At 64.2% G+C, this 26,716-nt stretch overlaps 1 protein-coding gene across 8 annotated transcripts in view; it reads right to left on the bottom strand.

Annotated features, from left to right (window-relative positions):
• The window catches only part of COL16A1 (collagen type XVI alpha 1 chain), a 100,085-nt gene that overhangs the window by 59,131 nt on the left and 14,238 nt on the right, over positions 1–26,716 (bottom strand). For all 8 annotated transcript variants that reach the window (XM_075908929.1, XM_075908930.1, XM_075908922.1 and 5 more), the window contains 9 exons: positions 23,596–23,714; positions 17,477–17,551; positions 17,234–17,351; positions 11,483–11,606; positions 10,712–10,987; positions 9,868–9,948; positions 8,720–8,845; positions 6,242–6,295; positions 217–252 (listed from right to left, as the gene is read on the bottom strand). In XM_075908929.1, coding sequence (XP_075765044.1) covers positions 217–252; positions 6,242–6,295; positions 8,720–8,845; positions 9,868–9,948; positions 10,712–10,987; positions 11,483–11,606; positions 17,234–17,351; positions 17,477–17,551; positions 23,596–23,680 — 975 coding nt within the window. In that variant the 5' untranslated portion in view covers positions 23,681–23,714. The remainder of the gene's footprint in view (positions 1–216; positions 253–6,241; positions 6,296–8,719; positions 8,846–9,867; positions 9,949–10,711; positions 10,988–11,482; positions 11,607–17,233; positions 17,352–17,476; positions 17,552–23,595; positions 23,715–26,716) is intronic.

Here is a 26,716-nt window from a genome sequence, read left to right as displayed (position 1 = left end):
AGCAGGAAGCTCTCTGAAATACTAGGCTAGTGCCCTACACACTGGGACATGCTTCCTGTCTCCATAACTATCGTGTGGGTAAAGGCATGGGAGAACAAGAAAGGGCACTCCTTTTGCCGCTAGATACTGCCATAAGACAGCTGCCCTGACATGGCCCCGCCGCCTGAGCCCAAAGCCCACCGGAAAGCTCGGAGAAGCAGCAGCCCCGTAACTTACGTTTGTGTGCAGAGCGCTCTGGGGGCAAGGTGGGCACTGCAAAAGAAGATAACGCAGGCTGTCAGAAAGCAGGAGAAACCATTCCAAGCTGTGACGGGGATTTTTAAAAGAGGGGGGTTGAGATGGGCCGGCCCTGTTCCTGGAGAGGCATCCTGCAAACACCCCCTTTCAGTAAGGCCTCACTTAATGGCGCTGTCTGCAGCACCCGTGGCTCTAAAACCTTCCCGCTCTGGATCTGTTTGGAGGTCAGCACCAGACCGGCTCTCCCAGGGCTGTGGGTGACCAAGCCAAGCAGGCGGTGACGCCATTGGATGTTTGATGTGACCATGCAGAACACGGTTGCACCCACTGTTGTATGTTTGCCCCAAGTTTTGTACAACGTGCGCCCAGTGAGGTGTCCACTGAAAGCTGGCGCTCGGCCGATTCGGTTTACGCTACGCCTGTGCCTGTGCGATTTTTGGTTTCCAAGTTATGAGCACTGGCCCCGTCTTGGTATTCTGGGAGCTATCAGCAGGCTTTGCCCACCTGCTGTGGAAGGGTGGCTACTCAAGTCAATCGGAGGACTTGACTGACAATGGACTCTACGTCCACGTCGCAGGAATTTTGCTGAGAGCCTGCAGACCAGCATGGCCGCCGCAGCTGCTTGCCTAAACAAGAACTAAGTCATGCATGGACGGGTGACAGTGAGAACAGAGGGACTCCTTCCACATGGCCACGGCTGTATAAAGGCCCCTAGGCTACGTCTAGACTGGCATGATTTTCCGCAAATGCTTTTAACGGAAAAGTTTTCCGTTAAAAGCATTTGCGGAAAAGAGCGTCTAGATTGGCACGGACGCTTTTCCGCAAAAGCATCCGCGCCCAATCTAGACGCGCTTTTGCGCAAAAAAGACCCGATCGCCATTTTCGCCATCGGGGCTTTTTTGCGCAAAGCAAATCTGAGTTGTCTACACTGGCCCTTTTGCACAAAAACTTTGCGCAAAAGGCCTTTTGCCTGAACGGGAACAGCATAGTTTTTCCGCAAGAAGCACTGATTTCAGACAGTAGGAAGGCAGTGTCCTTGCGGAAATTCAAGTGGCCAGTGTAGACAGCTGGCAAGTTTTTCCACAAAAGCAGCTGCCTTTTTCCACACAACCCTAGAGCTTCCTCCATTTGTCCTCACTCCAGCTCATCACTTCGGGAGCATCTTTGCTATGAACGAAGCCCAGAAGGATTGATGACCCTTCCTAACAAAGGATGCAACCAGAGACTTATAACCAGCAGAAGATCCCATCTCTGCTACAAGCCGGCCCCAGGAGCTTTGTAACCAGGGTGTGGAATTTGGTTTCTTTAACAATTTTACTCTCAACGTTTTCTTTCTTTCCTTCATCAATAGGCGTTTAGATGTTCGATTGGAAGGGACTGGCCCAGCGTGCCAGTTTGGGCAAGATCTGAGATATAAATCCAGAAACCCGTTATATTACACAGGCCCCCAGCCCTGGGCCTCGATCCCACGAGAGCCTGAGCACGTGCCATCAGCGAGGCGGGGCCTTTCCAGGACTGACTCTTCCCTCTCGCTAACCCCACCCCGGTGCAGGCGCAGAACTACAAATCCTGTGGATTCCTTGCAAACTGGGCCCCAAGAGTAACTCCCAGGGGAGCCGCCCTGTGGCCTAGGAGGCAGAAATGGCAGGAGCGTGTTTTCGAATGGCACAGCACTGACCCTCACAGCCACCTCCTGGCACCTCTCCAGGCAGGGCCCGCTGCCTGCTCCATGTTCAGGATGGTGGAATCAACCTCCCGCCGATAGAGCGCAGACAGGCGAACGCTGGCCGGATACATGAGGCGTTGCCATAGCAATCAGCTCTAAGCAGGCCTGGAATCGGGGACAGACCAGGGAGCCGGAGCAGGGTGGTCCAACCAAGGCAGGAGGGAACCGAGGTTGCCATGGCAACTGCTTGCACCAAGCATCCTGGGGCAGATATCATCCTTAACCTGCAGGGCTGCTCCGAGAAGGGACGCGCAGCCGGCGGCACACGGCCTGCGTTGATGCAGCGCTCGCCTCAGACGTGAGCAACTGGCACCCGTGACAGGCCTCAAAGCCTGCCGGGGAGCGGAGAGTCAAGCTGGGTTATTCCTGCCTCCTCTAGGAGACCTGGGAGGAAAGATTCTGAGGGCTGAATTCTGCCCTGTGCTGACCAGAGCCATTCACCAGGCGTGTCCCCATCCCCACGGATGCCATGCGTGTGCACACCTGCCTGCGGGACTGTGCCCCGCCTGCCCTCTCAGCTGGGCTGTACCCAGCCCGCATACCTGCCTGCTTGTGCTGGTGTGACAGCGCCACGTATGTTAACACGCCTTCCCGGTGTGACGTCGTCCGATTGAAAATGAGCATCGCAATTACCATTGCAACCCAGCTCTGTGTTTGCAGCACAGCTTGCGCACCAGGGACCGAGCGAGGTGTCCCGGGGCAGGCTATCGCTTGCTGGTTAGGATGATGCTACTTGTGGGCGCGGATCATTTCTGTATGTGAGGGGACCAGTGTTGGCTCTACCCCTGCTTTCCAATGCTTGCAGCTGGGAACACCCACAGGGGGCTGGCCCACGTGTTGCCTAGAAGCACGTGACTGGCAATAGGCCTCGGCAGACACCAATCCACACCCGAGGCACCTTCCTGGGAACGTTCAGACTAACCTGGGGGCAGTGGCGCCCCCCCCTGCAAAGAACTGAGTCCTGCCTGGACTGGGGGTTTGCCCATGGGGCTTGACGCCCTCTTGTTGCTGTACTTTTCCACAGCAAGACCAGCAGGAGCCGCTCTGCGTGGGGGAAGCGAGATAAGGCCCCGGCAACCCACCATTTTATCTCTTTTCTGCGCCAGCCTCTCTACTGCCCAGCCTCTGGCCTCCCAGCACGAGGAGCGTTTGAACAAAGGGACCAAGGGCCTACCAATGATTTGGAAATAGCCGGAGCCTGGACTTAAGCTGCTGTTGGTTCCAGTGCTGTGACCAGCCTGAACCAAGAACTCTGCAACTGGTGGCTGTAGGGTGAGTCTAGACTACATTCCTCTTTCGAAAGAGGAATGCAAATGAGGGAAATCAAAAATGCAAATGAAGTGCTGATTTACAAATCTCACGCTTCATTTGCATAATTTCTTCCGAACGCTTTTTCGGAAGAGATTTGAAAAAAAAAAAAAAAAAGCAGCCTAGACAAGGTTCTTTAAAAAAAAAAAAAAAAAAAAAACCCCGTTTTCGAAAGAAACTGGAAAAAGCGATTGGAAGAGGTTATGCAAATGAAGCGTGAGATTTGTAAATCAGCGCTTCGTTTGCATTTTCGATTTCCCTCGTTTGCATTTCTCTTTCCTAAGAGGAATATAGTCTAGACGCACCCAAGGGATTGCTTCAACAATTCTAGCTCTCCCCCTCTTCCTTTCTTTTATGAATAAAACTTTCAATTCTTGATACTAAGGGACGGGCCACAGTGTGATTCTGGGGTGAGAGCTGAGGGATCTACATTGACCTGGGAATGGGGCTGATCCTTTGGGATCAGAAGAACCTTTATGTGGGGCTACTGGTTTCAGAACTACCCACCCCAGTACGGAGGGCGAGGGGTGGAGATCCAGGGGAACTGGAGTGCCTGAGGGAATTGCTTGTAAGGCACCTGGTTAGCCAGGGTTGTGAAACAAGAGAGCTCTTCTGGACTGCTTAGGGGGGGACCATGTAAGCGAGGGACACCCAGTTTGAGACTGTGGCTGCCCCGTTTCTAAGCAACACGCCCTGAACTGGTACTCTGGGTGTCCCCCTCGAACACCTGGGCACCTTCCCCCTGCATTACAGAGACTCATAAATATCTCATTTCCTGAGCCCCGCTGGTTAATTTTTAAGGGGCTGAGACACAGAAGAAATGCCGGGGTTGGCAGAAACACGGGCTCCGCGACCCTGGTAACAGCACAGTTGGCAACTCCTCCCTCCCCGGGAAAGGTCCCTGTCCCTCGAATGTGGGGCTGAGATCCTGCTGGCTGCTGTCGGCCGGGGGTGGGGGGCTCAGGATAACCAGCCCCACGGAGGAGAGTTCGGACACTTCTACAGCCATGGCTCCCGCCCACCCATCTCTCCCGGCTGGCGAGGCTCCAGACGCTGCTAGCCCGGGCCTGCCCGGAGACTTGTACGTGTGGTTTGTGGCTCCCCACACGCGCCTTCAGCCAAACCAGTGGCTGCGAATGCTCCCTCGGGGCTGGCCAGCTCCTGCCAGGAAGCAGCTGGTTCTGAGCCAGGCAGACACCCGCCCTGGAGGCCCTTGGTCCCACCCTACTCAGAGCCCCCCTTGCTGTGGGCAGGCTGGTTCTGGGGGGCAGGCGTGAGAGGAGAGCGGGTCAGAGCTCACCACGGCCCTGCGCCCTGCACCCAGCCGGAGCGCTGCCCAGTCCTGAAAAGCCTCCACCCACCTCACTGGCTGGCCAGCCTGTCTGGCCGCGGGGGTCTCGGGAGCTCTGCAACCCAGAGAGGAAAGAGGGGTGAAAATAATGCAGGCTGCCGGTTGCTCTTCTCTCCAGCTGGAGGCGCTAGCGCTGGGGGGGCCACGCACCGGAATAACAGCCTGGGGCCCACTCCTTGCCCCCCCTTCTCCTCCCTCTCCCGCCAGTGGGATCCCAGTGTGGTTACTGCAGATTTGCGCTGGCGTGAGCGAGAGGAGAATCGGCCCCATGGAAACCCGGCTGCACTTGGCTGTCATGACTGGGAATGCCACGTTCTGAGGGTCCTGGGGCTCCCAGACACCGGCGAGACAAGGCGTCGTGTGGGGACGCTGGGCCACGGGCATCGGACCCCGGAGATGCCTGGATCCCCTCTTGCCCGCTGTCTCGGATGTGCTCGTGTGACACAGCGGGGGCTGTCCGCTCTGTAACCCGCTGTCCCCCTGCGCTCGGCTGCGTGATTCCCACGGGCTCACCCACGTGTGGATTGGCCTAGGCCCAGCCCGACCAGATAACAAGGCGCTTCCCAGGGGGAGAGACAAGGGAGGGAGGCGGAGACGAACACCTGGTTTGGGGGAAGGGGCAGTTGCTGGCTGGGAAACACGAAGGAAAAGCGTAAGCTGGGGGCTGAGGGTGTAGGGGGAGCGATGGACCCCCTCCCCAAAGGGGCTGAGGCATCCTGGCCCTGACTCCGATAGACACAGCGGTTGTGTCTAGACTGGCAAGTTTTTCCGGAAAATCATCTGCTTTTCCAGAAAAACTTGCCAGCTGTCTACACCGGCCGCTTGAATTTCCGGAAAAGCACTGACGATCTCCTGTAAAATCATCAGCGCTTTTCCGGAAATACTATGCTGCTCCCGTTCGGGCAAAAGTCTTTTTCCGAAAGACTTTTGCCCAAAAGGGCCAGTGTAGACAGCACAGTAGTGTTTTCCGCAAAAAAGCCCAGATCGTGAAAAAGGCGATCGGGGCTTTTTTGCGGAAAGCCGCGTCTAGATTGGCCACGGACGCTTTTCTGCAAAAAGTGCTTTTGCGGAAAAGCATCCTGCCAATCTAGACGCGCTTTTCCGAAAATGCTTTTAACGGAAAACTTTTCCGTTAAAAGCATTTTCGGAAATTCATGCCAGTGTAGACGTAGCCAGCATGTCTGTGCTGGGCTGTATCCTGGAGGAGCAATAAACCCCCCTGTTCTACTGGCGGGCGGAGTCTGTTCTTGCTGCTACGGGGCTGCAGGATCAGGGGGAACCCGACTCGCCGTCACAGCTTGCTCGTTCCAGGCAATGCTCCGTGCATGGGCAGACGCTCCCTCCCGCCTCCGTCCAGAGCGCACAGGGCTCCCCCGTCCAGGCCCAGCCGAGGCACCCAGCACAAGGGGGGCAAGGCAGCTCCCCATGCAGGGCAGCTCCCCGGGACTAGGAGGATGCAGAGCGGAGCCACACGGCCTGACAACTGCCGGGCAGTCGAGGTGTCCAGTGGGCATGAGACAATACGGTCCAATGGCAGCGGGAGAGGGAAGATTAGGAGCAGCGAGGGGTCGGTCCGGGGGCAGGATCCTTCCAGCCCCCCGAGTGCCCCAGCACCTCACCTTGTTGCCTGGTGCATCTTTCACGCCGCCCTGTGCAGACGCCCTCGCCTCCTCCTGGGGAGAGAGCCAGGCAACAGTCACATCACTAATCCTCCTCCCCCCCCCCCAGCCCTAGCCCCCGCCTGCAGATCTGAGCCCTGTGCCCATCCAGGAGGGGTGGAAGCTCAGAGATGCGGACGGAGACACGCTCCAGCCACATCGGGGCGCTTTTGTGGTCCAAAGCCCTGTCTGGGCCGGGCTGATTCCCTGCATCCCCGGCTCTGGCTGCCCCCCCAGGCCCAGTTCACACCTGCCCCTCCCCCCGCAGAGGACCGGCTCGCTGCCACGCCCTGCCGCAATGGGGGATCCCAGCACCCCCTGCCAAGCCGGCCAGCCTCTGCGCCGTAACGCCACCCGCCAGGCAGCGTGCTCTCCAGGCAATGGCATTCCTGGAAACGGATGCCAGGCAACATGGCCCTGCACCCCCTGGGCACCGGGGGCCACGCCCGATGCCCCTGGGCAGTATTTACCTGCTCCGTGGTCCTGAGGGCAGGTCACTATCCGCTCCGTCCAGAGCCAAGCCCAGCCTCTTCTCCTCCCCTCCCGTTGGGCTTTCGCCCCCCGAAGCAGCCCACCCCGTGTCTGGATGGAGAAGGCAGGGCCAGCCGCGTGGACTGCCCCCTTTCTGGGTCCCTGCCAGCCTGTCTCTCTCCCCCGGCTCCGCAGGAAACCCCCAAGGCCCAGCACACGCGGCTTGGCAGGAACAAACTCTCCACTTGTCTGCAGAGGGATATTCCCCCCCCCTCTTTTTCCATCCCTCCCTCCCTGCCTCTGGCCGCTGCTCCGCCTGGGGGGGGGGGGGCTGCACCAGCCTCCTCCTCTTCCCTGGGCCTGAGCCCCCCTCTCCAAGCCGGTGGCCCCTCACCGCTAACTCGGAAATTGTGACGCAGGGTTTTTGGGGGAGGGGGGATCCGTGCATCTGTGCCCTGCCCGACGGGGCACTGGGCACCCTCTGCGCCGCCTCAGAGAGGCCCCGGCGGGGGGAGGCCTGCCTGAAGCAATAGGGACGCCGGGAAGGGGGGAATTTTCTGCTCTGGCAGTTGGTATTTCGGAGCCCCTGGTTGGCTGCAATGGGATCGCCCTGCGGGGCTCCTGGGCCACCCTCTTCCCTGTGGCTGAGGGGCGGAGCGGGTTCCACGCCAGGGGACACTGATCAGGGTGCTAATGGCGGAGGGGCGCAACGTGCCCCATATCTGAACGGGCCAGACCCTCCACCAGCCCTTTTCCCCGCTCTGAGCCCGCACGCCCCTTTATTCCAGCCTGACAGCCGAATCTGCCCACCCCATGCCCGCACACCGGCCCAGCTCCCGCGCCTGGCCCGAGCCCCTGCCCCACCCGGGGTATGTGGGGCTCTGGCGCCCCCCAGTGGAGGCAGGGCCATAGACGGGGGTAGTTGGTCCTGGGGAAGTTGCAAAAGAAATGGACGGGCACCATGCACCAGGATCCAATGCGCAGAGGCATCCGGCCGCAGCGCAGAGAGACAGGCCCAGCGTGCCGGGGCGGAGGAGGCCACAAGGGGGATGAGGGAAGAGACATGACGAAGGCAGCGGCGAGGGTCCAAGAGCAGCCTTCGCACCCTGCTGGGCGTGGGGCAGGGCCGGTGAGTCTGGGCCCCCGCAGGCTGCCTTGCCTGTCAGGGCAGCCTTAGAGACGGCCGCCCGGCGGGCTGCATTGTGTCACTGACGCGTTTGCCTCGCGCCCCGCTGGCCGGCTCCGCGAGGGGGCTGGCAGCGGGCTCCGGGGATGCTGGGAAGTGGCAGGATAACGGAGCCACCAGCCTTCTGCGCCGGGTTGGTTAAGAACATGAATGCACTTGGCCGGGGGCGGGGGAAGCATGAAGAAAGGAGGGAGAGAAAATCAAAGAGGGATTCACGGAAAGAGAAATCGGGACGGGGGAGGGGATTGACCGTGCCCCTCGGTTCCCAGTGCACCCCAATCCGCCAGCCCTGCTTGCTGCCCTACGACTTCTGTGTCTGCCCCACCCACCCAGCGCCTCCCTGCCTGGGACGCTCCGCTCCCACCTCGCCTGCGGGCGGACGCAGGTTTGACCTGGGAGCGTTCCCGAGCATGAGAATCCAAACACACGAGTCCTGGTCATCCCTCCCCCCTGCTCTGGTTCATGAGTTTCTCTCGCACGCGCGCCCCACCCTGAGCCTGGCTTCGCACGCTCAGCGTGGCTGGTGCAACCCACCCCCCTTTGACCCTCCTGCCCCCTGCTCCTATTCCTGCCGCTTCTCCAGTGGGCCAAGACCCGGGCCCAGAAATAATGCGACGTTCCAGGGAGGGGCATGCCAGAGAGAGGCACCGTCACCTCCCAGTCCCCTGGCTTCCCTGCCCCGGCTTTCCCCGCTGCCAGCTCCCGGCGCCCCTGCTGTCTCGCTTCCTCCTCTGCAGAGAGGATCCGGCCCTCTGGGGCTCTGACCTTCCCCTGCCTCTCACCTGAGTTTCTTCCAGGCAGAAGCAGCGGGTGTACACCTTGCCCTCCGGCCGCGGGTTGATCTCGATTAGGTCGTTGCTCTGAGTGCCCTCCGCCTCCCGCCGAGTTTTGGAGGCCTCAGGGAGGCACTGCTCGAAGGAAAGCAGGGCTGGTTACCCCCAGGGCCTGGGCAGACTCCATCCCTCCGAGCAGAAGACAAGCCCAGCGGCCCAGCCCCCCTGCCGAGCTCAGTCCCCCGACAGGGGACCAGCGCCGGCTCCCGGCCAGCGCCAGGCAGAGCACTTGGCAGGCTCCCGGCAGCACGGCCGAGTCAGGCCACCCGCGCCCCCTCCAGCCCTTGGTGCCCCTGGCAGATCAACCCCCACGGTCCCCCTAGTCTGGCAGCCGACGTCCAGCCAATGGATGCTGCAAAGAACAGAGTAATCCCCGTCCTGTGCTGCATCTATTGGCAATCCTCCCGCCCCCACCCGGGCCTCTGGGGGCTTCCCGGGCCCCAGCCGGCTGCGCCCCTTTTCCCACCGCCCTGCTGGGTTTCGCCCTCGCGGGGCCACCGAGGAGGCGACGACGTCTGAGCCGCGACCACGTCTCCTGCCTCCTCTCCGCTCCCAAAGGCTGCTCTCCCCGCCCTCCACAGCCCAGGGCTCCAGCCCGTCTGGCCCCGGGGGGGTCGGCTCTGGAGAGCAGGTTTGGTTGGGGGGGGGGGGATGAGCGAGGGGCCTGCTGCTGTGTGTGTGGACAGGGTCCGGCTGCTGAGGAGCAGAGCAAATCCCCAAGGTCTTGTCTATGCACCTGGGGAAGGTTCCCTCCCTCCCCCCCACCTCTCTCCCTTGTGGCCCGGAGCAATGACAGGGCTGGCAGGGGAGGGAGGTCTAGGGTCGAAGGACGGGCTCGGGTAGGGGCGCCCGGGCAAGTCGCTTAGTCTCTGCGCCTCAGTTTCCACCAGAGGGATGTGCGGCTGGAACCCACGTGGGACTGCGCCACGCTGAGGCACACGGTACCAGGGGCTAGCCACGCACCCAGCCCAACAGCACCTGGGCTCCGCCAGCCCCAGGAAGGCACGCAGAGACCCGCCGGCTCCCGGGGCTGCTGGCCAGGAGGGCCATTATCCCCACCCCCACCGGGGGCAAGGCAGAGCACCGGCCCGACTCACCCCGCTGGCCGAGATCTCGCAGCAGCCCTCCTGCATGGCCATCTCCGGGTCGCAGTAGATGTGCGCCTGCTGGATGTCCAGCTGCAGCAGGGGTGGGGGGAGGCAGACAGACAGACAGACCCACTTAGATCCCAGCGAGCCCCTGGGCCTGCACAGCGATGGGGGGAGGGGTGGGCAGGCTCTGAGCGGCTCTTGGCCAGATCGGCGCAGCCCCCCCACCCAGGCAGGGCTCCTGGCACCGGGGAGGGGGGAGGCTGTTTGCTAGAGCGCTGGGGGGGCAGTACCAAGAGTCAATGGGGCAAGGCAGGGGCAGGGGTCCCAGGCTCTCCCCCCCCCCCCAGCCCTCCCTCGCTGAGCCCCGTCTTCCCCACTTCCTGCCTTCTCCTCGGCCAGGGAGCATGAGTCTCACACCCCACCTGGCCCCCTAGTCCTCCATGCTGCTCCCCACCTGACCAGCAGAGGGCGCCGCTGAGCAATGCCAGGTGGGAGCATGTCTCACACCCCCCCTGCCCCCCCGTCCTCCATGCTGCTCCCCACCTGACCAGCAGAGGGTGCTGCTGAGCGATACCAGGCGGGAGCATGTCTCACACACACACCCCCCCCCCCCCGTCCTCCATGCTGCTCCCCACCTGACCAGCAGAGGGCGCCGCTGAGCGATACCAGGCGGGAGCGTGTCTCACACCTGCCGGGTCCCGGGGCCCAGCATCCCTCCCCTGGCCACACAGGGCGTGGCCCGGCACCCGTGGGCAGCCTCCCGCGCTGGCGGAAAGTGGGAGCCGGCAGCTCCGCTGCACACAGGCCAGGGGCGAGCACAGAGCACCCCCCAGAGGTCCGGGCGGCTCACCGGGACGGGCGCGCCACGCACGGCGTCCAGGCCCAGGAAGGCGTTGCCCTCGCTCGCCAGGCCCCGCCGGGCCGCCAGGGGCTTGGAGGAGATGTAGCTGCAGTCGATGTGGACGGAGACCCGCTGGCTCTGCACGCTCAGGGCCATCTTGTGCCACTTCTGGTCGAAGAGGGAGGAGACGCCCTTCCCGGTGAAGACGCTGCTGACGAACTCCTGGGCCCGGGCCTGGGCCTGGAACTCCAGGCTCCGCTCTTGGCCATTGACCGCCAGGGAGAGCTGGGTGCAGAGAGACACTCGCTGAGGGCGCAGGGCCAGGGAGGAGACAGACGGACGGATGGGCGGGGGGCGGGGCCAAGCTCACGCCAGGCTGAGCTGGATCCCGGACAGAGGGGGCTCCCTGCCCGTTGGGCGTGGAGAGACCTGCCCCGGCAAAGAGGGGTCTGGGCGGCCCCACGGCCACTGCTAATGGCTCGGCTATCCCACCCCCACCTTGGACAAGGGGGGCAGGGCCATCCCTCCTCCTTGGGGGCAAGGGGCCCCCCATGTCATCTGGCACCAGCAGGGTCCAGCAGAGACGTAGCAAACTCGGTGGGGAGGGCTGCGGAGCCACCGAGTGGTGGCCTTAGGCATAAGCAGCACAGGGCACCACTAAAAGTGGGGCGCCCCGTGGTGCCCTACACGGCCGCGTGCGCCTAAGGACAGCCCCGAGCAGGAGAGACAAAGGAGAGAAGGGAAATCGAGGCTGGAAGGGAGCGGGGCAGGCAGAGGTACCTGGGGGTAGCCCAGCCGGTCGGTGACCTGGAAAAGGTACCAGTTCTCCTTGCTGCTCTGCTTCTTGAGGAGCAGCGTGATCACCAGGGTGAACTCCTCGGGCAAGCCGTGGGGGAACACCTGTCTGGGGGAGAGGAGGGAGACGTGCTAGGAGACAGAGCAGCCGCCCGGGGGGCCCCCGACAATCGCAGGGGAGCTGGCTGCTCCTTTCGCCAGGCAACAGCCGCTGCAGCCCAGCCGGTTCCCAGCACGGAACCTCGCGAGGGGCACGTGGAGGGGTGTGCCTGGGTCGGTGCGGGGGGCAGCTCGGGACGGACATGGATTGCACAGGGGTGAGCCCCTGACACAGGCAGCCGTGCGGGGGTGAATGCACGTGGCGCCGTACAAAGGAGACAGACACAGACACGTTGTTTCCCCGCAGTGAGACTCCCTCGGGTTGCGGGCACCTTGCTAGCCCCTACTCCTGGCATGAGAGCCCAGCTCTCTCCCCTCCCAGCCCCCACTGTCCCTCTGCAGGTCCCCAAGAGGCACCCACCAACTCTCGAGGGCACCAGGCCCGGAGCCACTGCCCCCCCCACCACCATGGATTCTCTCCTCCCCCAGGAACCGTGTGCCCCAGCTGTGCCCGTCACCTGCCAGTGCCCTGCCGTCATTCGCAGACCCCACATGCATGCGTGTTTGATACCCCTCCGCACGTCTCTCGCACGGGGGCCCGTGCGATGCGGGCAGTCGGCACAGACCTCACGTGGCGAATGGAGACCCCAGACTCGGGGGACCCTGCTGCAGCCCTTATTCTCCCCCCCCCCGTGCCCTCGGCCGGGGGCAGAGAGGTGCTGGGCTCACGCCCCCATGAAGGGAAAAGGCCTTGGGTGGAGCAGACACACCCAGGCGGGGCCAGCTCCATCTCCGTCTCACCTTCCCCGAGCAAAGCTGGGGCGAGACCAGGAAGCAGTGACCCGTCCCTCCAGCGCCCGTTCCGTGATGTGCACCCAGCAGCGCCGGCCCCGCAGGGCGAGTGTGCACACGGGGGGGACCCCAACTCCCCCCGAGCAGCAGCCTGGCAGCTGCAGTTTCCAGCCGCCTTGGCACGACGTGGCAGCCCGGGGAGGCCGCTGAGCCCGCCGAAGCACAAACAGACGGGTTCAGACCAAAACAGGAACTGGGGGGGGGGGTGTTTGTGTCTCCCGCAGAGACACGTCAGGCTCTGTGCTGCACAGGAGGTGCCAGGGCTTATGAAACAGGAGATCAAGGCGAGGCAGCAGGAACGTCTCATGACGGCCAGTCTCCCTCCCGCCCCCCCCCCGTCGTGTGGAAGGGTCGGCCTGTCCTCCAAGCCGGGCCAGCGTCGGCGAACGCCTGCCAAACCCACAGCACGACACCCAGTGCACCAGAACACCCCGACAGACGCGCAGCACCCCTCCCCCAGACGCCCACACTCCCCCCCCACACACACCAGCAACCAGACACACAATCACCCCCCCCAAACGTCTCCCAACACACACACACACACACACACTTCCTGTTTTCCTCTGCCCCCACAGCCCCCCTTGTCTGCAACCGGCGACTAACCTCTGCCCAACTTTCCCCTTTACTCCTCCCCCATCCCCACCACTAAGATGCAGCCACCTCTGCTGGGCGGCTAGGAAAGGCAGATGGTCACCACACCGATCGCCGTTGCCTCTGACACCGAAACACCCCTCCTCTGCCCAGCCCCCAGCCCACAACCCTCTCCCCCACCCACCCGAGCCACTCGCCGAATTGAAAGCCTGCCCCAGGCTGAAGCAGCCCCCCGGACCCTGGCTAGCCCTGCCCCACGCTGGGTGATAAATGAATTCTTGCTCCTTCCCTGTCCAATAGGCCGGTCGCTTCCTATTTGCTGTTCCCCTGGAGCTGGCTCCAAGAAAAACAACAGAAAAACGGCCCCCACGTTGCCTCTTTCCCCTGCACACGGAAAATGAAGCGAGCAGCAGCGCCAACTCCAAACCCTCTTCCGCTTTCCCAGCAGCAGCTGCCAACATCTGCTGCTCCGAGCACCTCGGCGCCCGAGCCAGCCGCGCGTGGCGGTGTGAGGTTCCCCTGGACGGCATCCCTGGAGCGCTAGTCAGCTCCAGCTGCCGGATCGTCCCCCGCTCGCAAGAACATTGCCCGGCGGTGAGTCACACGCCGCTCTCGCCCGGGCCCTCGCTGCCTGGGCCCTGCCAATAGCTCTCGGAGAGGTGTGGACGGGAACGGCCCAGCTCGGTGGGGCAGTGGGGGGGGAACCCCTAGAGATCCCGTTGAACCACCCCTCGACTGACCCTCCGCAGCCTGGCAGAACCCCTCTATCCCTGCACGACGGGGCATCGGGTCAGGGCTGTACCGCCACAGCTCCTAAGGCAACGGGTCGCTGGAAGGAGACGGATTTGCTCCTAGCTCACGCCGCCCCACACACACACACACACCCCCCACCTGGGCCTGGACTAGCCCAGCTGGGGGGCGTGGGGAGGCCAGGAGGAAGCAGGCTGCAGGGCACCGTGGCTTCGTCTGCGACTCCCAGGGAGTCACTGAGGAAAGAGCGGTGCCACGAGCTAGCCACGGGGCAACGGATGCTGCAGCCCTCTCCGTAGGCTCGGGCTCGGCCCTTTCCCTGCGCCGGGCATGTTCACACAGGCCATGGGCAGCGCTCCCTCTATTTTCCCCATCTATGTGCGGAATACATGTTGTTGCAGGCACTGAGGCATGTGCAGATGTGCACCACCTACAGACACACAAGCTGCCGGCTGTGGGCACTTTGCTCATCAGCTGGGCGGCTGCCCAAGCGCTCAGCTTACAGGGAACGCGGGCCATGGGGGAGTCACTGCACGCTTGCCCAGGACGGCAGGAGAGGCCCGGGGGCGGGAGGGGAGTGTCTCCAAGCGGCCAGCCCCTGCTGAAAGGAACAGCCTGGCTAGCTACTGCTAAGCCTTTCAATCTGCCGGTCTAGACCCTTTCCGCTGCTTGCCAAGGCAGACAGAAAACATGCTCCGGGCGGCTCTTGCATAAGGCCCTGGCCAGCGTCCCGGCTGGATTGCTCCACATGATTTACTTTCGAGGATCGAGACGGTTCTTGCCCCCCTCAGACCTGCAGCTGGGACAGCAGATCAGCCCCCGCCCTGAGGGTCCCCATCCCCCCTCCCTGGGCAGAGCCTTTGCAGGGTCTGCGACACCCCAGCCCGGGGCGCACAGCCGGCGCGGCTGCCCGCTGATTGGCAGCTCCCACGCTGGGAAAGGGGCCCCCGGCCTGATCGTAAACATCCCGCCCGGGGGGGGGGGGGTGCTAGGTCCGGCTCTGATCACAGCCCGCCCTCCGCTTTCCAAAGCCAGGCTTTAAAATGCCACGGGGGCGGGGGGGCACCTGCTGCCAGGGTGGCTCCTTTAAGGGACCCCGGGGGAGACCAAAGATCTGTGACTCAGTTTCCCCTCTCTGGATCCAGATTCAGGCTCCTGCCCCAGCCCCCCCCCGGTGCAGGGGGACTCCGGGGACGACCACCAGGGAGGGCAGCCGGAGGCAGGGGAAAGCCCGCTCGAAAGGGACGAAAGCGGGGAGTCGCTCTGGGTTCCAGTCTCAATGCGGCCTGACCTCGGGCCCAGGACCCAGGCATAGGCTAGCTGCTGGCAGGCACGTCCCGAGGCGCTGGGTACGAGGGGCCTCCTGGCCCGGCAGCACAGGGCTCCCCTTGCAGCAGCCGGAGGCCCCACGGCAGAGACTTCCCCTCCCCTCACACACACACCCTGCCCGGCTCCCCCCCCCTCCCCTGGCCTTGCAGCAGCCACATAGTGCAGGGCTGAAATCACCATACAGCAGCGGCTCCCCACCAGCCAGGGTCCCCTCCCTGCCCTGCCCGAGCGGACGCTTTTCCTAGCAGCAGAGCTCGGCCCTGGAGCGGAGCGTTTCCCCCAAGGGCTGCCTCCACCCCAGAGGCAGCTGCAAGATCCATCGTCCGCGAGGTGCCAGGCCCGGCTCCCAGGCAGGACGTGGGGCTCCAGCCGCGGGAAGTGTTATTACTGCGGACGAAGCCCGGGAGTGGGGCCAGGAAAGGGCCCGGCCCGGCCTCACTCGCCAGGCGGCTGCGGGAAGCCAAGCGCAGCGCCCGGAGCAGCTGCTGCTGAGGAAAGCGACGTGGGGGGTGGAACGAGCCTGCCCTTGCCCCTTTAAATATCGCTGAGGCTGGCGGGGCCCGGCGCTGCTTCCTCGGGAATGCCGGGCCTGAGAGAGAGAGCAGCAGGGAGCTGGGAAACCCGGATGCCCACGGGAGCAGCGCCCTGCCCCAAGAACAGCGCTGCTGGAGGGGGCCAGGAGCCCACGGCTACGGCAGCGGCAGAGTTCTCCCAACCCCACAGGTCTCTACAGCCACGGCGCCACTCCACCGAGTAGCCCCCGGGCAGGGTTCCCTGGAAGCGGCGCGCTTGGGCGGCTGCGCAGGAGAGATCCCAATGGCCAGCAGATTCGCCGAACTTGGGTGGTGCACATCGGTACAGCTCAGTGCATGGAACAACATTTATTCCGCACACAGGTGGGAAAAATTAGAGGGAACATGGCCCCTGAGGCCTGTAGTAACCCTGCAGTGCTCTATAATCCTGGCTTAAAGGCAATGGGGTGACGCCTGGTAGCCCCACCTTCCTCCCCTCCCCCCGCTTCTCAGACAGCAGGAGGACGCATCCAGTAACGCTCTCCAATGCTACAGCAGCAGCCATGCGCCTGCAAAGGGCCACGGGGGCTGGCGCAGGCACAAGGGGGCTGGGCCGCGGAAATCGTTTTTCCAGCCAGGCTGGGAGAAAGGAGACCAGCGGCAGAGGTGGCGCCAAATCCGCCTCCCGGGAAAGCTACCGGAACCCAGCTCAGCCGCACGGGGCGGGGGGGAGGTGTGAAGTCGGGTGACTTCCTCAGCCCCCACCGCCCTGCTCACTCCACCCAGCAGGGCCCTGACGCCCCCCTGCCCCCTGGGGTCGGTGCTTCTCTCCCCCACGCTGCCCCGGAGAGACACGGGGGGGGGGGGGACAGGCAGCCCGGAGACGGCCAGGCCTGGCTGCGGACAGCGAGGTCGCGAGAGGCGGCCGGCCCCGAGCCCAGCCGCAAGCAGGGGGCGGTGCGGCACTGGGGCGTTCTGCTGACCCAAGAAGCGAAATCCGCGAGGCAGCCCCGGCTGGTCTCCAGCCCAAACGGGGCAGCGTCCCGGCCGCCGCTGGCAGCACACGGCCTGCAGACGCCCCCCCCACAGCTCCGCCACGTCTCCCCGGCCAGGGCTGCTGTGCACGGTCTGTGCTAGGGACGGAAAATCCCGTTTAACCGGTGAACTGATTAAAGGTGGGTTGGGTGCGAGGCTGCTACTGTCTGGCTAGGCTGAAGCGCACCCTCCCCCCGCCACGGCCGAGCTACAGCGGCCTCCCCCACCACAGGCAGGGGCCCAGCCTGCGACGTGCCTGGACCCACCATGCACAGGAGCTGCTCCAGCCATCTGGATCAGCCCCTGTCCACTGCAAACGGGACGCTGCTCCAGCCCCCACCAGTTAACCGGAACCGGTAATCCTCACCCGCTATGGGCGGTGCTTACCAGTTAACGGGTTAACCTTCCACATCCCTACTCTGTCCAGCGCCTAGCACCAAGAGGCCACATTCCTCCATGCCGTGGCTTCATGTCCGGGGGCCTGGCAGCCACGGTCAGCCCCCTGCCACCGAGGAACCCCCCTCCAGGCCTTTCTCCAGTCCCCCAGGCGGCACAGCCGGGCACTTACTGCGTGGGCTGAACCAGGGGCGTGCTGCCCAGCCGGAGGATCAAAGGCCCCTTGGGATTGCGGATTTTCTTTACGGACGGGGTCTTCAGGAGCCCGAAGCGTTTAATAAGATTGAAACCTGCAGGAGAGGGAGACGGGGAGGGGACCAGGTAAGAGCCAGGCTGCCCAGGGCCCCACCTGCCGTAGGCAGGGTGGCCCCCCGAGAGCCGCCGGCTGAGCTGGCCTTGCGGCACGCCCACTCACCTGTGCTATTAACATGCTTGTCGCTGGCCTGTTCCAACTTCAGCCCCTCCTGCTCCAATGTCGGACACCGCTCGCCTGGAAGAGAGACTGGCCTTAGCGCCCACGCAGCCAGCCTGCCGGCGAGCCCCCCCGGGACACAAGCTAGGGCGTGGCCGCGCAGCTCCCACCGCCCCCGCCGTGGGCCCGGATCCTGGCACCTCAGTTCCAGTGTTAGCCCCCCCCGGCGTGGCCAAGGAACCACGGCTTCGCCCTGCGCCACGTGGTCCGGGCATCGGGCTGGCCACAGGCTAGGGAGCCCCGTCCGTTATCAGGTCCTGTTTGTGCCAAGGGACCCGAGATGGTCCCCGCCGGGCAGCCTGTGGCGAGCTGCTCTGGAGGGTCCCGGGGCAGCTCCGAGCCGAGCGGCTCCCACGGCGCAGCCGGCTGCTGAACGGGGGATACCAGCAGCGGGGTGTAGGGGGAGCGACCCACAGGGGAGAATGCGGCCGTACCCCAGCAGGGGCCCTGACTCGTATTCCCCCTCCGCAGCCATGCTGGGAAGGGGATTCGTTTGCTCCAACCTCAGCCAAGTAGGGGGAGAACCCCCCCCCCCCCCGGAAATTATACAACGACCCGGCAGGCTCCCACCGCATTTTCAACTGAAAGGATCCTCAGCCAAAGGGTCTCACTCGCTTCACGTGCTCTGCCTGCCAGGCAGATCCCAGGTCCCCCGGAAATCCTCTTGCCCCAGGATCCCCCTCTCTCCCAGAAATCCTCATCCCAGGGTCCCCCCCATCCCAGGTCCCCCGGAAATCCTCATCCCAGGGTCCCCCCCCATCCCAGGATCCCCCTCTCTCCCAGAAATCCTCATCCCAGGGTCCCCCCCATCCCAGGACCCCCCCAGGAAATCCTTGTGTCCTAGGACCCCCCCATCCCAGGATCCCCCTCTCTCCCAGAAATCCTCATCCCAGGGTCCCCCCCCATCCCAGGACCCCCCCAGGAAATCCTTGTGTCCTAGGACCCCCCCATCCCAGGATCCCCCTCTCTCCCAGAAATCCTCATCCCAGGGTCCCCCCCCATCCCAGGACCCCCCCAGGAAATCCTTGTGTCCTAGGACCCCCCCATCCCAGGATCCCCCTCTCTCCCAGAAATCCTCATCCCAGGGTCCCCCCCCATCCCAGGACCCCCCCAGGAAATCCTTGTGTCCTAGGACCCCCCGTCTCAGGAACCCCTCCCCCCGTTGCTGCTCTCAGGCCGACGTTGCCACCACGCACACTCGGGCGGCGGAAGAAAGCCACAAGCTGGTGCGGCTGGTCCCGGCGCGGGCAGCAGGGCTTGCGGGGTCCCCAGCCTGGAACACCACGGAGCCGCTGGCCACGTTCTCTGAAGCGGTCTCGTCTTCCCCCCCTCCCCCGGAAATCACACCCAGGGCTCAGGGCTGGAGGGTTCATCTCTCCCTGCCCGCCCCCCCCCCCCCACTCAATCTCTCTTCCCATCGGGCACCCAGCCGGGTCTGAGCTGCAGCCCTGGATTTCCAGCACCCCCAAAAGTCCGGTTCCCTTCGGGCTCAGCGGTTAGTGACACCCGCCCCGCCCCCCCACAGGTCCCGTCCTAGCGTACATCTGCCCCCCTCCCGCTTCCCGGCCCCCTCACTGCATGGGGGGCCGGAGAGGAAGGCGAGTCGCCTGCTGTTTACACCGCCCCAGGCCAGCTCCGGGGGGAACAGGCTCCAAGTCGGGGCGATGGAACGTGACCCCGCCCGGCGGCAGCAGGCAGGATCAGAGGCGGGACAGCCTGGCCAGACGCAGCCGGGGGGTCTTTCCGCCATTCCCCGGGGCGCCGTGCTTGGGGATCCCCCTGCGCTCTGGGGGAGCCACTCTGAGGGGGCGGGGACCGTCTTCCCGCGCCCCTTCGGAACTGCTGCCCAGGCCTGGGACTTGCCGGCACCATCACCAGGGAGGTCCCCGGGCCCGGGTCCGCGCCGGGGGCATCTCGCAGTGACCGAGGATGGGGGGCGGGGGGGGGGGATCTGTAACAAGGCCCTTGGGGAGGGCTGCAGGGACCGGAGAGGTGGGAGGAGCCACCGTGCTACCAAGTAGCAGCATGGGAGGGAATAAAGCCAAGACAGCCCGAGTCTCAGTTACACGACGGCCCCTGGATGCTGCTCTGGCCTTAACAGGGTGGAAACAGCCCCCTGAAACCTGCCTCCCCGGACGGGCCGAGCTGGCAGCAGGGCTCTCGCCTGCAGTCAGTGTGGGCAGCCGGGCAGCGCTGGGAATGAGGGTTCTGATTTCCAGGGCCTGGAGGGAACCCCGAGGAAGCGGAGTGCCTCTCAGAGCCACCCCAAGGCTGCTGTACTGCTCACGGGGGGGCCAGGCCGACCCAGGAATACCGAGAGCAGAACGGCAGCTCCGAGCCCGTTTCCCGGTCGGATGCAGGGACTGAGGGCCGAGAGAGGTGGGGAAAGGGACCCGGAGGGGGCAAGAGGACGGGACACTCAAAGGCAAACGGAAGGGGCTACATGTAGGGAAGCAAAACCAAATGCAAAGAACCCAGCAGGGGGGCCCCTGGCTTGCTGAGAAGGATGTGGGAGTTGGTGGATTTCACCTTCCACGTGGGGCTGCCCTTGCCAAAAAAGCCAACTTGAACCAACTCACCAAACCAACCAACTAGCCCAAGTGCCAGCGTCGATTGCATCTGGGGCGTAGCGGGGGGGCTGTCTGCTCTGTGAGCCGGGCCCCCCTGCGCTGTGAGGTGCGATTCCCACTGACTCAGCCACAGATTGGATGAGTTCCTTGCTGGTTGCTGGGCTGTGGAGGACCCCTACAGCCTCTGCCCGTGAGCCCTGCTCAGCACGTGGGCTGCCTAGGTCCCGTGGGCAAAGACCCTGCCCCGTTCCCGCAAGTTGACTTGGAAGGCTTGTTTCTAGGAAGAAGGGAGTTTTAAGCGAGACTGTTCCCCAGAGCCTGATCTTGAATTGGTAAGCACAGGTGTGCTAGAGGCAGGATGGCCTAGTGGCTAGACCTGAGTGCTGCGTTCTATTCCAGCTCGGACACTAATCTGCAAGGCGGCCTGGGGTAACGTGTTTCCTTTCTTGGCCCGTCCTGTCTAGTTAGCACACGAGCTCTTTGCCTCTCACCCTGTGTAAGTACAGCACCTGGCGCAACGGGGCCTTGGTCTTGGAGGGGGACCTCCAGGTGCGACCATAGCTGCGAACAACAAGAGTTACTTTTCCAGCCTGGGGACGGAAACAGCCACAGGTGACCAATGGGCAGGATTTTGAGAAGAGTTCTGTCCCGCTCGGGGCCCCTTCGCTGCGCTGAGCAGCTCTGCAAAGCTGGCTCTCCAGGTCCCGTGAATGCCGCTCGGATCCCAGGGGAAGGTTTCTCACCGGCAGCCCGCAGAGCGGGAGCTCTTTGCAAAAGCTGCTGGGCCAAGGTATCAGCGACAATTCCCCCGGCTCCCAGGAAGGCGGCAAAGAGAAGCCGGAAAAATTCACCCTGATAAATGCCAGTCGCAGGCAGGTGCGGGTATCCCTGGCCCCAGATAACCAAGCCAGAAGGGGCTCGCACCAACCCGCCACCGCGCCACAGGAACAGGCTGACAGCCGGGCTCCCTGCCGCACCGGGAGGGCAGATCTCTGCCCTGTGCCCCTGCCACGCTGCTTTGCAGAACAAGCGCTCAGAATGGGACAGCCTGAAAGGGCTGCTCGTGCGTCCGCATTCGCCTGGTGCTCATGGGAGCCGAGGTGGGAACGCGAGCCCGGATGGAACCGAAAGGTGCCCCAGGCTCCCTGCAGGTGGCAGCAGGCAAGAGGCCCCCACAAGCGTGTGGGGTCTGCCTTGGGATTGCGGGTGCGTCATTAGCCCTGCAGCCCCTCTCCTGGGCGGCAGCAGCGTTGGGGCCCTGCCGGTTGGCTCCCCCAGGGAGAAGACGCAGAGTTGGACTATTCCAAAGGACTGGCCACCACCAGTACCCCCTGGCCGGCACCTCTATGTGAGCCCAGGCGCCAGGATTCAGACCCCAGCAGCGAGAACGGCCCCTGGATCCCAGCTTGCTGGGTAATTCCCGCCATTTGGCCTTCCGAGCCAGCCCCGTGTGGCTGGCCAGGCACCCAGCCAAGTGTTTCCGTGGCCTCTACGTACAGGGCGGTTTGCTTGTGCGAAACCCCCACCCAGCGGGGCAGCTGGGTCTGGCTGAAGGAGCCTGCCAAGTCCTGGAGCCAGATACCCCGGGGACCAAAAGCTCTCTGTGCATTAACCTCTCTGCCAGGGGATGGCCTGGATCCCTCCGGCCCCCGGCACGTGCCACGGCAGAATCCCCGGCTGACCCCGGCCAGCGCCAAGCCCACCCCAGGCCCCCGGGCAGCAGTCTGCCTGGCCAGCGGCGGGTGCATGACGACCTCACGAGCCGAGCTCCGGCCCACGCTCCGGGGCGCAGGAGGCGGCTGGTGGCCAGCTGGCAGGGCGAGAGCCAGGAAGAGCAAGCGGGGACCTGTGCCAAGTGCCCTCGGAGCAGGCTGTGACCCCGCCCCGGCCCTCGCTGCTCGGGACGACTCAAGGATCCTCTGCCCCAGGGGCTTTGGAGGAGCAGAGCAGGAGTCCGGCTCACCAGCCTGCCCGGCTCGGACGCCTCGGGGCAGCCGGCCTCGGCAGAGCCAGCTCCAGAGAAGCAGGGGCCGGGCTGGAAGAGGGGCCGGAGCGAGGACAGCGGCGTGAGCCGTACGGCACGGCAGGGAGGGGGCCTGCAGCCTCTGCCTGCCCACGCCAGCAGGGACGTGGGGCCCGCTCAGCAGCGAATGGGATGCTCGGAGGAGTCGCCCTGCTCCCGGGAGCCTGGATTTAACCCACTGACCTCCTCAGTGAGCAGCTTCCATGGCTCAGCCCAGGCTCCGGAGCCTCCCAGGTTCCTGCATAGCCCAGCTTGGCCCCCACCCCACCCCCCGCCGCCTCACAGACCCAGCTCCCTCGGCTCTGCTGATTCACAGGCAGGAACAGGGCCAGCCACTCCTGCCGGCTCGCCTACCGAATCTCCCTCCAGCCCTGTCCTGCCTCTCTCCATGGCCGGGACACTGGCTCTCAGGATGAGCCTGATCCAGCTGCTGCCCCGCTCTGTGCCTCAGTTTCCCCTTGGGGATAATGCTGCCCCACCGGACCCAGCTTTGAGCCCAGGCGGAAGGCGGCGTCTCAACCAGCAGTCCCCACAGTGCTCTCCCAGGGGCACGTACAGACCGACCCGTCCCTGGCACCCTACAGTCCTCCGCGATCCCCCCCCCCCCCCGGGGCAGGGCAGCCCAGTGGTGAGAGCACCCTTGCACTTGGGCCCAGAGCAAGGAGTCTGTCTGGGCCCCAGCTCCCCACCTGTGCCATGGGGATCTAGCCCTGCCCTGGCTCTCAGGGCACTGTGAGGCTAAACGGAGAGGGGGGGGGTCGCTGGGATACTCTGCCACAGGAGCCAGGGAAGGGCCTTCGATAGCGAGATCTGACCCCACCTCCCCTGGCTCCCAGCCCGGTGCCTCGCCCCTTCCCTCCCTCGGCCGCTCGTCACAAAGGGATCGGGGCCCCCGCGAGAGTCGCCGGGCAGGCCGGGCATGCTGCCAGGCCACCCGCACTTCGGTGGGCGCCTCGAGAGGGAGCAAGGGGCACCCTGCCCCCGTGCTCGTCTGCCAGCAGGAGCAGGCGGCCGGAGAGCTGCCCAGCAAGGGCTCGGCTGAGTGCAGCATTAGAGGCACACGGGAGATGCCAGCCAGAGGGCGGGTTCCCGACCTCCCCAGAACCCTTGGCGCCAGCTCCCAACTGTCCACGGCGTCCCTCCCGCTGGCTCCAGGCGGGCAGAGCCCCTGCCTCCTGGACGCCATCTGCTGCCAGGGATTGGGCGCCCTGTGCCACCCGGCTCCCTGCTGCTTCAGTGGCCCTTTGCTCCCTAGAGGGCGGGCAGCTGGCTGCACCCGGGAGAGCAGCACGGCTCTGCCAGGGCGTCCCAGTTCTGCCCCACAGCACCTGCCAGCCCAGCCGCGGCTCTGCCAGTGCCCCCCACCGCCAGTCCTGCCCTGGACTCCCTGCTGATCCCATAGATCCTACAGTGCCCCCCCCCCCCCCACTCAGGAGTTCCCCAGCCCATTCCTGGCACCGCTCTCTTACCTGCGGGGGGTGCAAGGAGCTTCCCTCCGGCACAGGTGCCAACAAGGCCAGCCAGGCAGAGAGCTGCGGCCCAGGCTCCCCACATGGTGCCCCGGGGGAAGAGACCAACGCTGCTGCCTCTAGAAGGGAAAGAGACCAGTCATCAGCTCGGTGCACAATCTCCTCCGCCCGTCCCAGCAGGGATCCATGCAGCCGCAGGGCCTGGGGTGTCTGCAGGGGTCTCTGGAGGCTGAGTGCATGGGCAGCTATGCAGGAGAGATTCAGGTGCCACCCAGCAGGTTAGCAGAGAGCCCACTGCCGCCAGCATGTGGTTCTACTGGTGGTGCACATCTGCACATGGTCTGGTGCATAGAACAAAATTTATTCTACACATGATGGGGGGGAAGGGAACATTGGGTGTCAGGGCACTTGCAGACACCCAGGAATCACTTGCTAACAGGTTCGCAACAGAGACACGTGGGCAGTAGGGATGGGCCCAACCCAAGCCCCAGACCTCTGGGACGTCCAGGGTGCGACCCTGGTGCCAGGATTTGCTGCTCTGACCGTCCAGCCCCGGGGGGCAGGGAATGGGCAGAGATCTGGGCCCCAGCACACGCCACCCAGAACTTGCTCTCAACCCCCCCCCCCCCCACCCCTGCTCTGGAAACACCAGGGAGCGCTTCGCACGGGGGTGCCACAGGGCGCCAGCTTTGTGTGATCTTTGGGGGTGCCCAGAATGGGTCCAAGCAGAGCTGTCCCCTCATAGGATGCGCTGGGCAATCGCCCCACCCCCACGCTTTGCAGGGCCCCACACTCTAGGAGGACGTGGGGTCCAAGATGGCTGGGAGGTTAGTGGGGTCAGGGCTGGCACAGGCACCCACCAGTCCCCCGACCCAGCCTTCCCCAGGGCCATCATCGCTAGGGGGAGGGATGGGGGCTGGAATGAGTCAGGGTGGAGCTTGGGGAAAAGAACATAAGAACGGCCGTACTGGGTCAGACCAAAGGTCCATCTAGCCCAGTGTCCTGTCTGCTGACAGTGGCCAGCACCAGGTGCCCCAGAGGGAGTGAACGGAACAAGGAATGATCAAGCAAACTCTCCCCTGCCACCCATCTCCATCCTCTGACAAACAGAGGCTGGGGACACCATTCCTTACCCATCCTGGCTAATAGCCATTTATAGACTTAACCTCCATGAATGTATCTAGTTCTCTTTTAAACCCCGTTCTAGTCCTACCCTTCACAGCCTCCTCAGGCAAGGAGTTCCACAGGTCGACTATGCACTGTGTGAAAAAGTTGTGCCTGGAATTCGATTGTTTCGCATCAAATGGAAGGGGGGGGGGGTCTGATAAGAGGGTGTTATACTGGAGAATGACCACAGGAGGGCAACAAGAGGCCAGAAATGAGGACCAGGGCAGGTATAACCCCACTGGGCTGGGGGGCGGGGACAGGGATACTATCAACTATCTATTGCAGAAAGCGCGCGTGTGTGTGTGTGTCTCCCAGCCTAGGGACATGCAGAGCTTCCCCCGGCTGTGCCCCCAGGAGCTGCAGGGGTCATGGAGAGGCCCCAAGCTGCTGCAGTGAGGGAGGGCTCGGGCAGTCCCCTCCCCATGGGGCAGCCAGCATCCGGAACCCCTCCACCCCAGCAATGAAGAAAACCAAACCCTTTCCGAGCTAAGGACCCGAGCAACGCCAGGTCCATCTTCTTGAGGTCCTATAAAACACTGTGCTTGTAGGAAACACACAGGCCTGGGGACGCAACCCTGAAGCAGCATCCTCGCCCCGGAGTGCTCTACAAAGGGGTTGCGAGCGCAGTCCTGTCACCAGCTCCAGGGCGGTCCCACCCCCACAACGCCCCCCCCAGAGGAAAAGGAGGGAGGCAGAACCCCCAAAGTCCCACGGTTGGAGAAACCATTGTCAGTGGAGCCCCTGCATCCAGCAGCCTCATTGGACTCCCCTAAGGCTACCAGGGGCAGGTTTCGACCAGGTGGCCTCCGAGGGGTTTTGTGCCGGTTCGATTGTATAGCAGGCCCCAGCTGCTGCTGTTTTATATCCCCCCCCCCCCGAACCTGAGCATAAAACCCGCCCTTCGGGCAGACCCGCCCTCTGGGGGGGCTTTTGCTGGGGTGTTTCAAACGCCTGGGCTCCACTGCCTTTGGCCTCTCGCTGGCTTTGGCCACCAGGCCTAGGCCAGCAAAACCCTTGGTCCCCATAAGAACGGGATGGGTGGGAGAGGACGGGAAGGGGAATCGCTCTGACGACGCGCCTGCTGCAAAGGCAGGGAAAGGGCGCGGTGGAAGCCGCCCCACAACGTGCAAACTACAAGAGGAGGGGAAGGAGGCGGGAGAGGGGGACGTGGCTGCCAAACAGCCTCCCAGCTTCCTCGCAGGCCCCCCCCAGCCCGCGTCTTCTCGCTTCCGACGTCACGCGACCCTCAGCCGCCGCACCAACTTTCATCCCAGATGGAAAGTTTATCCCCCTCCCCCCAGCTTGGCCACCATGGGGTCAAACCCGCCTGGCTTGCCTGGCCTTGAGCCCCCTGCAGTGGGAGAGGGCTCCAGCAGGGGGCAGTGCGGGGAAGACCTGGGCGAGGTAGGAACACAGCGGCAGGCGCCTGGCAGGTCCAGAGGCAGGCAAACAAGGCTCCCACTTGCCCAAGAAGAAGCTGCCCCATAAAGCAGCGGGTGAAGGGGGGAGACATGCGGGGGGGCGCATCTGATTCTCGATCTGCCCCCCTCGTTCCCACCCACCCCCCGCTTGAAGAGATCTGTTCCCAGCTGTTAGGTAAAAACCAGACAAGCAGCTGGTTCTGCTGGGTCCCGTCCCCAGGCTCCCCGGTGCACGAACACGTAGGGGCAGGTCGGGGCCGGGGAGGAAGCGCTCCCCGGGGCGAGACACACACCCCTGAACAGCGAGCGCTTTGTTCCCTTTCCCCCGCTCCGGGCCAAAGCAGTTCGAGGGCTGGGACTGATCCGCTGCCAGGCCCCTCGGTGCTGGCTGCGAAGCGCACACGCGGCCGGACGCCGCCGTAGGTAAGCGAGAAAGCAGCCGTGGGGGGCTGGGCAGCGGGCCCGGCTACACTCTGCCCCCGCCTGTCGGGACTGGAGGGGCCCCCCGGGCCGGGAGAAGGACTCGCACGGCC

Source organism: Pelodiscus sinensis, chromosome 25 (genome assembly GCF_049634645.1).
Source record: "Pelodiscus sinensis isolate JC-2024 chromosome 25, ASM4963464v1, whole genome shotgun sequence".
Lineage (NCBI taxonomy): Eukaryota > Metazoa > Chordata > Testudines > Trionychidae > Pelodiscus > Pelodiscus sinensis.
The sequence above is the reverse complement of the archived record's forward strand: the minus strand, read 5'-3'. Positions and strand labels throughout refer to the sequence as shown.